Source organism: Plectropomus leopardus, chromosome 11 (assembly GCF_026936395.1).
Source record: "Plectropomus leopardus strain MGB_pleo_1.0 chromosome 11, ASM2693639v1, whole genome shotgun sequence".
NCBI classification, from domain to species: Eukaryota; Metazoa; Chordata; class Actinopteri; order Perciformes; family Serranidae; genus Plectropomus; species Plectropomus leopardus.
Genome location: NC_142186.1, coordinates 36,393,351 through 36,405,149, shown reverse-complemented (window position 1 = coordinate 36,405,149; position 11,799 = coordinate 36,393,351). Strand labels below are relative to the sequence as shown.

Sequence of the window (11,799 nt, the reverse complement as noted above, 5' to 3'; positions counted from 1 at the left end):
AAGATATAGATATCTTTGAGATATTTAAACCGTTTCAGACTGAAGACATGAGTCAGGGGCTCTTATCAGAACAGCAAAGATTTATTAACGAGGCGAACAAACGTAAAGAGACTGAGGAGGATTGTATTTGGTGCAGAGACCAAAGAACTGCATCCTATTAGTAAAAAACAAAAATAAACCTGTTGATCATGTTTTGACTCACATATGCAGTAATCATTGATTTATTTCATCTTGAATTCAAAAACACATCACAGTTTTTCTGTAAATCTGAATTGAACCTGTCAGAGTTTGTGTGTGGAGGAACAAACCTGACTTATTGGAAAACTGATGAATAAATGAAGAATAACAAATTGGTTTAATAAACTGAGAAATAATTTGCATAAAATGATTTGGCCTCAAATAAATTCCTCACAATTTATTAGGTTATTTCCTTTATGAATTTCTTTATAATTTTCATACAATAATTAGGTTGTTCTTTTTGCAATAAATGCATATCTTGATTTTTGTAGATTTCTGCCAAGTTTTTATGCACCTTTTTGATGTATTTTCCAAAATCTTTCTTCAATGTTCTTTCTGTCTTTCTTTATCTTTTGTAGGAGGCTATCATTGACTTATTTCACAATTTTGAAGAAAGAAAATTGTCCTTTTTTCCTATGTTTGTCTAGAAAATGTTTTTATTATTACACATTTAATTCTTTTTATTTTCAAATACATTTGAGGATTCTGGCCTTTTTTAATATATATATATATATATATATTTAATTTTCCAATTAGTCAGGTTTGGTCAAACAGGTCCATGTGAATTACTTTGGCTTTTTATTAATTAACAAATTTATTTTACTTGGTATTTTATTTATTTATTTGTCTTTTGTGGGTTTATTTCTTTTTGAGTAAAAATTTATTTCCTACATGGTTTAAATTCTACTGATTCATTTCTAAATTTTTGTATTTGCATTTCACAATTTGTTTATTAATTTTTATAAATTTCCATTTCTTTTACACTGTTTTCATTTCATTCATTTATTTCTCTCTTGTTTGTATGTTTTACATTTATTCCACAATTTCTTGATTGATTTTATACATTTCATTTTGGAATTTTAATTCCTGGTATCTTTATCAATTTCATGTTTAAATTATTATGTGATTGGCTCATTTCTCAGTGTATTAAATGATTCCAGTCATTGATTAATTCATTAATTTATAATATATATTTTTTATTTTCTAATAAGTCTTCTTTGTTCCTCCGTACAATCAGACCAACTCCAGTAACTCATCTGTAACACAAACAATCTTTGAATATCATCAGTAAAAACTCTTCTTCTCTTGTTTCTGTGCACCTTCCCGTCTGACTCTTGTCCTGCAGCGCCCCCCTGTGTGCACAGAGAGACCAGACAGGTGTGGTGGATCCAGGCTCAGGTGTGTCTGTTGTCTCAGGTGGTCTCGGGCGTCGCAGGTCTCACTGCAGCAGGCAGCCGCACTTGGCACTCTTCTCTTTGTACGTGGAGTTGAACAGCTGGATGGCCTGTTTGTTGATCAGAGTCCAGAAGTTCTCGAAGGAGATGCTCTGGCCTTTCTGGATCCCCATCTGCTCCAGGACCTGACCCAGACCCTCCTCAGTCTCCACGGACTGCAAACAGTTAACAGGAGGTGAGTGAGCGCAGCAACACATGGAGACGGTTAACAGGATAAAACTCTCGGGGCGGTGATGTCAGCCGCGAAGCACTCCAACAAACACTGACAGCCAAAATATCAGGAAATATGGAGGTCATTATCGGTGGGAGGACATCTGGGACTCCTTTATTTCATATTAGAGTCACACCAAAAACTCTGAAAAATTAAGGCCCTTTCTGCGTGTATACACATATTTTTCAGAACAGATATGTAACACCCGCCAACGAAATAAACCACAAACGTATTACAGATCTGCAGCTTTTATGATGCTGGGTTCACGATACGATTTTCTCCAGATTATTGTTTTAAATACAAAATTAGATAACAGTAAAATTATGACTGAAATATATTCTATTAATGATTTTTAACAAAAAATATACAAAATACTGCATTTTCTCTTCTTTTCTACATCAAATTACAGAATCCCTTTTTATTTCTGAGGTGTAAATGCAAAACATAAACTAGGCAACGAATGCATCTCTGGACATTCACAATGTCCCCTGCTGTTAAAAAAACCTGTATGGGCGAGCGGGGCTGCAGCCGGTCAGTGTGGTTTGGCCTCGTAGTTTGTTTTTTTGGGGTCATGTAGTTGTCATTGAAGAGAAACGTGTGTAGGCGGGGCTGACCAAAGCGCCTCACCATGATGCCGGCTCACATGCTGCATCACATTAGTTGTACTTTTTTGTAGTTTATATTTATATATATATATATATATATATATACTTATATATGCCTCCATCCACCTATGATGTGGTGCATCAGTACAAAGTTAAGACATAAACTCGTCTTTTGACCAAGCAGTGCTGACAGAACAACAATGGGCATGCGCACGTTGAGGGGGTGACATCATCGTTTCATACAACGATACAACGGCGGTTAGATTTCACCTGCAGCTCAGATGGTGATTTGAAAATCTTAACTTTAGTGAAACTCAAAATGTGGAGAGAAATATCAGTTTTCAAAAATATCTGAATATGTGTAGATCAGGTCTGAAGCTTTAAGGATTTCTAGGTTTTTGGTTTTTTTTAGGTTTACCAGGACACTAAAAAAGTAAATAAAAAGACACTAACACAGAGACGTGCGTGTGTTAGCTGTGAGATTTAGAGAGTGATTGATCGCCCTGAGGTCGAGCTGCCGTGTCGCCGTCCGTACCTTAGCGAATCCAGGCAGCTCTTTGGAGATCATGGTCTGGAACTGGGTGGTGTTCATGGTCGGTTTGTCGTCTGCAGCTTTATGAAACTCTGTGACCAACGAGTTGATGGCCAGCTCCAAATCTGAGTACTGAGACAAAAACACATGGACTCGTTAGGATCAGTAATCAATGATCGATCGGTTTTTAGGCCGATGTTTAGAGAGAGAATCCTCTGAATCATTCTGCATCCACAGCAGTGATGGAAGAAGAGTTCACACCTTTTACTTCAGCGAAAGTACAAATACTACACCTGTGATGCACTACTGTGTGTACTGTTGTGTGTGCAACGTGCTTTTTTTGTGTAGTTTTATGTTGCATTGTCTGTCATTATTTTCAGCACCTTTTAGGTATTTTATTTGTTTGTTTTTTAACCCCCCCCCCCCATAGTTATTTTAGGTATCTTTTTTTAACTTTATTTTACTAATTTTTGGTAATCTTTGGGTGTTGTCTCCTTAAGATGCTCATTGCCTTCTCCCTGTATTTCTGAAAGAAATCAAACCAATTTTCTCTGGTTTTTAAAGAGTAAAATAAAATAAAATAAGAATAATGGTAAATAATAATCTAAATCTCTTAAGTAACTAAACTTATGAATAAAAAGTGCTGTGAAAAAAAGCTAATTACATTTGAGATGTAGAGCAGTAGCATAAAATAAAAAATACTCAAGAAAATATTTACCTTGCACTTATTAGGTACAGTACTGAAGTAAAAGTACTTAGTTACTTCCTGCCTGGATAAGACCCCGACAAAGCTGTTAACTAAGATTTAATACGAGTTTATTCGATTTGAGTTGAGGCTTTTAACACAGAGTGACTCATTCTGTCAACATGAGCTGACTGTTACAGTTAAAATGGAGTTAATCATTTACATTTTTAGTTACTACGTGCAGAAATTATAGAGGGCACGGTGATGTGATTTTAACCCTTAAACACCTGGATTAACATCAGTTTAATTGTGCTGCATTTAGATGCCTTTTATGAGCATTTATACCTCTGAAATGAAAGTGTTTCTGAAAGAAATCAAACCAAATTTCTTGGTTTCAGAGGTATAAACGCTTGTAAAAAGCATCTTAATTCAGCACAAGAAAACTAATGTCGACGCAGCTGTTTAAGGGTTAAGTTACTTACTATGCAGTGTAAACAGAATGAATAATTTGATGGCAGTATGCACATGAAACAGCATAAATATATGCATGCAGTGTTTATGGATAAACAAAATGTTTCAGTGCAGAAGAAAAATTTTGGCATTGTTTGTTTCTGCAACCATGGAAACGCTCCATTTGCATGTTTATGTATCATATCAATGTTTGTGAAATGATGCAGCGTATGAGCTGTTTTTGTCATCGTGAGGTTGTTTACTGAGATGTTTCTGCGTCTCCAGCAGCTCTTTAACCACCAGAATGTATTTTAAGCCAAAACATACAGTAACCAAGTGTTTTTTGTGCTTAAACCTCACCACAAGTTAACCACGTCATTGCTGAAACATTGTTTTAACATGTCTACAACATAATAACATATAAATGTAACGTGTGAATTGCAGAAACATGAAACACTGGTTCTGTCAGAGGAGTAACAGAGTTCCTGGTGTTGCAGAGTAACCGTCAGTATGTGAAACGTTCCTGAGCTGCGTTCAGTAATCTGCCCGTCAGTGTTGACTTTGTAGGAGGGAAATCAGCATCAAACAGCCAGCAGCGCTGCAACTATAGACCTCTTTCTACAAAAAGATAAAATAATCTGTTCACACTGTAGTTTGGCAAAAAAACAAGAGAAGGTAAATTATTTCAACCCCATCGTCGGCAAAAATGTTTACATTTCTGCAAACCACGTTAGATTTGTCTGTTGTGAATACGATGAAACTTTTCACCATTTTGACAACACTGTGGTCAACATGTGGTTAACAAAAAAATGTGAGTGTGTCTCAGGAAAAATCATGTTTTTGCTTAAAATACCAGTTTTTTGGGGTGCAATCCCAGCTGGGAAAATGGCGACGGTTCACTAAAAAGAAAAGAAAAAAAAAAACACGTTTGAGGGCCGAAAAGCTGCAGCCGAAAACAGCAACAGGACACTAAAATGCTGCAGGAACCACAGCAATGGATTACTAAAAAACACCACTTTGGGGGGTTAAATAGCTGCAGGTGTAAAAGCTGTTGATTACACCCACGTTTCAGGAGCACCTGGTAAAGCGGGCGCCCCATGTACAAAAGCTATGTCCTCACTGCAGCAGCTGCAGGTTCGATTCCAACCTCGGCCCTTTGCTGCATGTCAACCCCTCTCTCCCTTTAATGCTGTAACGGTCCTGTCAATTAAAGGAAAAAAAAGTGACATCTCCTCTGGTGATAACATCCCAGTAACCATGGCGATGGATGTTCAAAACATCAGCAGCTTTATTTCTATTGCAGCCACCAAACTAGCCGTCATTATTTCCAATCCAAGGCCACGTAGGCGTGTTACGGAGCCATGATGGAAAGGCGAGCTCCTCATATGTGGGAGCGGCCACGTATGAGGGATTTCTGGGAGATGTAGTCCACGATTTCACAGAGGAATTGTGGGTTAAAAACTCTCTCAGAGTTATGTGATGCAATAACAGCTCTTGTAGCTCCTGCTGCATCATGAGGGAGCCAGTTCCTACTGACAAGCACAGAGACACAGCATCATGTGACCTCACAGCGTCATGTGACCTCACAGCATCATGTGATCTAGAAATTACTAAAAAAGTGTTTCCACTGCAGTTTTGTAAAATATAGCTTTTACGAATCGCCTGAAGTACCGCCTCATGCGTGCATAAAAACTTTTTTGCAATAAATGCAATTTTTTTCCCAAGTGGACGTCTTTCTATTAGGCATTTTTTAATATTTGCAATTTCATTTTGCTCAATTTAAGGGTTGTTGGAAACCCACCTGGTGTCATTTTTCGGTCAAAACAAGAAAAAAAACAGAACAACGGCTACCTTTAAAATACAAACTCTGTCAACACCAACTAAACTGATTCATCATCACTAAGAACTGTGTTGCTATTATGCCACATTTTGTTACGGGGCCCCAAATCACACATTTTGGTCCCCAGAACGTAGTTTTCAGAGCTCAACTTTTACAGCGTCCTCAAACCGAACGTCTCCTGAAGCGTCTCTAATGTCCTCCAGCTCACAACAGCTGAAATTGGAGAGAAGTCTGACAGAATCAGGGAGTTCCTCCTTAAACACTGAAATTATGACAGAAGAATGCGGCCCCCGGTGTGTGTGAGGGGCCCTCAGCAGCTGTTTGTGGAGCCTCGGGCTGTTAGACGGAGAGTTTGAACAGTTAAACAGCTGAATGAGATCAGAGCGAGCTGCTCTCAGAGGACTCTTCTCTGTTGTTGTGAAAGAGGGCGGCGGCCGCAGAGCTGCTCCGACAATATTCAACCGAAATCTGCCTGATCCCAAACCAGCCGCTATAATGTTCCCGTCGAAAACCAGCTCACAGAACCAGTCCACAAAACCGGATTCAGACAGTTTACTGATTCCAACAGTGAAGGTTTCTGACCCTCTAAGCTTCGGCACAGTAAAGTTCACAGGAGGAGTTTAGCTTTAGGAAGTTCAGAAATAAAATCCTGCAGAAGCAAAAATGTTGTGTTTTATAAGAGTTGATGTAAATCCTAAAAGCAAAATGAAAATAAAATAGAGAAACTCACTGCTGATGTTGAAACACACTCTGTTGTTTCACTCACATCTGTGAGATTCAGCCGGACGATGTCAAAGGTACCTGATCACTGATCATAAACGGCAAACGAACCAATCAAATGCAGTTTTTATTTTACCTGGATGATAATTAGTATCACATCAAATTAATCTTTCACAAAAATGTCCAAGTTAATTATGTTTATAATTATAAACAGCTTCAATATTTTGCAAAAATACATAAAATAACAACATTTTCCAAAGATTCAAAATGTCGTCTTTGTGATGTTATGCTTTAAAACGAATGGCCTGAATTATTACATAAACGTAAGTTTTATTAGTAGTAGTAGGTAGTAGTACATCATTATGTAATATGTGAGCACAATCATGAAAAAAATCATTTTATAGCATGTCGGCTTGAGTTCAAGAAAGGCGCTATAGAAATCCAATGAATTATTATTATTATTATGTCATCAAAAATCAAGTCATTAAAAATAGTCATGGTATAGCAGGTTGATAAAAATTAAGAAAAGAAGTCAGAGTATGGCATGTCGTCAAATCATGACAAATGACGATAAATCATTGAAAAAGAAAATCATAGTATCAGTAGTACTACTTCTAGTAATTTTTATTTGAAAGAACTTTAGAAGAAATGAGACACGCAGAAAATATCAGCTCATGGCGAGCATTTCTAAAATCTCAGCCACGCCCTGTGTCCACATACTTATGGCCACATATGTTTGACAGCTATCAGCGTTGCTTTGCAGATTTTGACATTTTTTCAGCAACAAACTCTCACTCACATCCTGTCAAATACCGACACTCGGTCTTTGTTCAGAACATTATCCCATCCGTGACGGCGGGGGGGGGGGCTACATCATTGTTTCATCATTTTATCTTTTTATTTATTTTACACTTTCTGTTTGTTTGTTTTCAAAAGTTACTCCATTTCTGAAAATACACTATGAAATGAACATATTTTGCCTTTTGCAATAACTTTGCAACAATATCTGCCGTCGATCTCCATCTGTCTGATTTATTATGCAAAACATTATAAATGATCAGTTTTTGCTCATTAAATGTATAATGTTTTTCAAAATGAACCAAGAATGTAGATTTAAAAAACAACAACTTTGTTTTAACATTTTTTTTGCTCAAGTTTAGCATGTCGTTAGTTTTCCTGAAAAACATCATGGTTTGGTTTAAAATGAGTATGTAGTATAATAAACATACTTACATACAATATATTCTTTTTAAAATAACTCTGCTGACTTTTAGTTTCACACAAGACACAAACGGCGGCCTCTGAGGTGAAAGTCCAGAGTTTGTTTGAAGTGGGACATTAAGCATTGCATTGTTTTGTTGCTATAACTTTTGGCATCATTAAAAACTATTTTAAATCGTAAAATCTCGCCACGACACTTCCTGTCGTTTTAATCTGTGTGACATCATCGCTGTGGGCGTGGCTGAAAGTCAAACAGAGACTTGTTGGCTCGTGTTCAAGTGCATGCTAAAAACAAACAGGTTGTAAGAGGGTAAATATAAGAGTTTTAGATTTCTTAAAACATTTTATTCAAATAGTTAGGCTTTATCTTATCACATTTCAAAATAAAATCACGCCACAGCACTTCCTGTCATTTTAATCAGCGGCGTGGGCGCGGCTGAAAGTCAAATAGAGACTGATTATGTCAGTTTTGAGTCGATCATTGCTAAAAAAAATGAGCAGGTTTTAAATAAACACAAGTTGTTGACACATAATAAACATTTTATTTTGATAAAGTCATCTTGCCAATAATCACATTTCAGAATAAGAGCAGTGTCTTTAGTTTTAGTTTTAGAAGTTGTATCCTGAGTGAGTTTATCTCTTGTTTGTTTGCTGAAGGTGTGAACTGAAGTGGAAAACTTGACAAAACATATGCAGCACCTCTGCAGTGATCAGTAATCTTACATCTTTAGTTACTTTGGTACTTTAAGTATATTTTGATGCTTGGACTTTTATGTAAGAGTGATTTTTGCTTTAATTTAATTTTGATTTAGGACTTTAACTTGAACAGTCTTTTTCAGCCTGTAGCACTGAAGAAACAGATCTGAATGCTTCTTGCATTTATAAAAACAGTGTGCACAAATATTTTATTGTAGTATAATTCATTTAAGGGTTACTCTGAAAACACGTTAGTTAAAAGGAAAAAACAGAAACTTTTCACCACAAATAAATAATCTCGTAAAAACTTCACATGCACAGAGACGTTGGAAAGTTGCAGCTGCTGACTTCAGTTCAGCCTCAGCGGGAGAAAAAGACGCTCGAGAGTTTCTGCCACTCGATTAATTTCCATGTTAATGAGCTGTATTTGCAAAATGTGTGTTATCAAAAGCAAAGCAATGAAAAAGAAAGAAAAACACGAGTTCAGTGTAATATTTGCATGTTATTAATAATCAGTGTACACTTTTTTTGTCATCACGCGCATGAAGCATGAAGAAATCCCTCTAAACTTTTATTCTATAGAAAATCATTTTGATTTTGCACAAATAAAAAGTCCAGCTTCCCTGCAAATATCACTCCTCTTTTCCTTCTACTCTGATCTGATCGCTCTAATCGATATGTGATCGATCAGCCCGCAGCTGAGCTTACCTTAGTCGCCATCTGTGCAGGTTTGGTGGTCAGAAAAAAAACTCCGAAAGCTCACCAACAGACCGACAGAGACACCGAGCAGAGAGCGACTGAGAGCTGCGCACCGTTTCCTGCTGAGAGTCCTCCCACTGCGCGCGCGCACGCACACGCGCGCACGCACACATGCACACACACACTCGTGTATCTGAGTGTTTGTAAAACTTTTTGTTGACATGCTTTTTTTCTGTTTCTGTTTGTCTTTAAAGTTTCTTTGTGTCTTAGCTCGAGGTTGTTATCAGCCACACCCAACACACACACACACGCGCACACACACACGCACACACACACACACACGCGCGCACACACACACGCCACACACAGCTGCTGGACATCACAGTCTTTACAGTTACTGTTAAAATGAGATGAAAACTGTGAAAAAAAAGTCCAAGTACCCAAATACAACTTTGAGGTACTTGTACTTTAATTATTACTGCTACTTTATGCATATACTGTGCTAAACTTGTTTTTGATAATTTAAAGTTACTTTGGAAATTCAGTTTATTAATACAAAACATAATCAATTTAATAAATGATTATATATTATTATGAATTAAACTCATTTGAGCTCCACCTTCACCAGCTGCAACTTTAATGTGATGAACACATTAATGCATCAATAATCACAATCCAATAATATAATATTCTACATATTTAGTACTTTTGATACTATAGATATATTCTGCTGGTAATACGTTTGTACTTTTACTTCACTGATATCCTGAGTACTTTTACTTGCAGGAGTATTTTTCTCCTGAAGATAGCAGCTGATAGGAGCAGGAAGTCAAACACACCTGAGGCAGTTTTCCTCTGAATGTTATCTGTGTGTTTCAGAGCTCAACGCTGAGTGCAGCACTGAAGCATGATGGGAGAGTGGCGGTGAAAGGGTTGCAGGAAGTTCAACAGGTAAGATTCAAATAAATGAACTGAGACCTGAAAGTGACCAATCACAGCTGACATTATTTAACTGTTGTTGAGCATTTTAAACTTGGTGCTTTATGATAAAGTTTGTTCTTATAATTATACATATTTATTATTAACAGAATAACTGTTTTGTAGTCTGTGCAGCAACAGAGTACTCTACAATAAAGTATCCATTTACTCTTACTTTTATTTAAGTAAGAAGTCAGAATCAGGTTTATTGTTTATTTATTTTATTTTTAAATTTATTGTCACAATCTTTCTCATCCGGAGGGTCCTGCAGCAGACTGCAGCCAGTCATCTTCTCTGCTTATCAATCAATCAATCAATCAAATCTTTATTTGTATGGCACTTTTCATACAAAGAGTAACACAAAGTGCCTCACAGAGATTAAAAACAATAACAGAAATGAAAAACATCAATGAAAATCAAGAAAAATACAGACAGCCTGACCCTCCCACCCCCACCTAGACGTACGCAACAACACACACACAATCATGTAGATATTCCCACACATCTTCGCAGCTGTCCTCGGCAGCTTATGATCAGCTGTCCTCGGCAGCTGAGACTTTACAGTTTCCATCAGTGTTGTTGTTTTTCTCCTCAACTCGTTCACACCTTCACTCGTCTCCAACTCTCCAGCTCTACTCTACTCTACTCTACTCTACTCTACTCCAAAAAAAGCCGACCGTGTACTAAGAGGTACTAAAAGGTGACATGAAACACTGCAGACCACTGATTGGTCAGAGAGAATCGTCACTGCGTCATTGCATCATCAATGTGCAGAAAGCACGGAAAACCCTGAACAGCGCAAACCCATGCCAGCCATTTTTAAACAGTTACATTTTTCCAACAGTTATTGTAGTGGCCACAGTTTTATATCTTTTTTGTCCTTTTCTCTCTGCGTGCTGGAGCGGGCTGTCGGACCATCAGCTGTTTGATCCGCGATGATGAAATGCTGTGGCTGTCAAACACTCAGCTGTTCTACGGTCAAAGTTGTTTGCTTTTTTACATGATTGTTCAACCCTTCTGCCCTCGCTGCGTTTTGGTGTGAGATTTTCGTCGCCGTCATGAGAGCGTGAGACACACGGCAGATGCGTGGGAGTTGGCAGCCCCGGTGGGGAAGTGCTTTCGATTATTTTTCAATTAAGCACTACTCCTTAAAAAATATTGTTCTCATTCTTACATTTTATAACATCTTGGCCACGGGTCCGGATAGGACGAGGCTTTGGTCCGGTCCTGGACCACCATCAGCTAGTTGGTGATGCTGATGAAGATCCTTAATAAAATATTAAAAGACATGAATTCATATTTCATATTTTTTTTCATGCTTTAATTACTTTTATTACAAAGTGAACCCTCCGCTCAAACCAACAGGCAGTTCTGAGTCAGGGTCCTGGAGGGTCCTGGAGGGTCCTGGGGGGTCCTGGAGGTGTTGGAGACAGTCCAGTCTGTGTGTGACGACGGTTTGGAGGCCCCGGTCCTGGAGGCTGAAGGAGCAGAAGGAGTCGTCGGGTCGTTCCTGGTTCGTCATGACTGCTTCACTGACAGCAGCCAGGGCGGGAAAACAGAAAATGCAGAAGATTTGGAGGTAAAACCTCCAAACAAACACACCAATAATCGAGTGATCAGATGATCAATAACCTGCAGTGAGTCCTACCCGAGCTCAGAGTCACGGCGATCACTGATGGCGTCACGCTCT

At 38.0% G+C, this 11,799-nt stretch overlaps 1 protein-coding gene across 1 annotated transcript; it reads right to left on the bottom strand.

Annotated features, from left to right (window-relative positions):
* Positions 1-60: 60 nt before the first annotated feature.
* On the bottom strand, positions 61-9,287 carry s100v1 (S100 calcium binding protein V1). The gene is made up of 3 exons (XM_042489170.2): positions 9,141-9,287; positions 2,824-2,952; positions 61-1,627 (listed from the first exon to the last, which is right to left on the bottom strand). The coding sequence occupies exons 1-3, from the start codon at positions 9,150-9,152 to the stop codon at positions 1,457-1,459; spliced, it is 312 nt and encodes a 103-aa protein (XP_042345104.2). The 5' UTR covers positions 9,153-9,287; the 3' UTR covers positions 61-1,456.
* Positions 9,288-11,799: the final 2,512 nt, after the last annotated feature.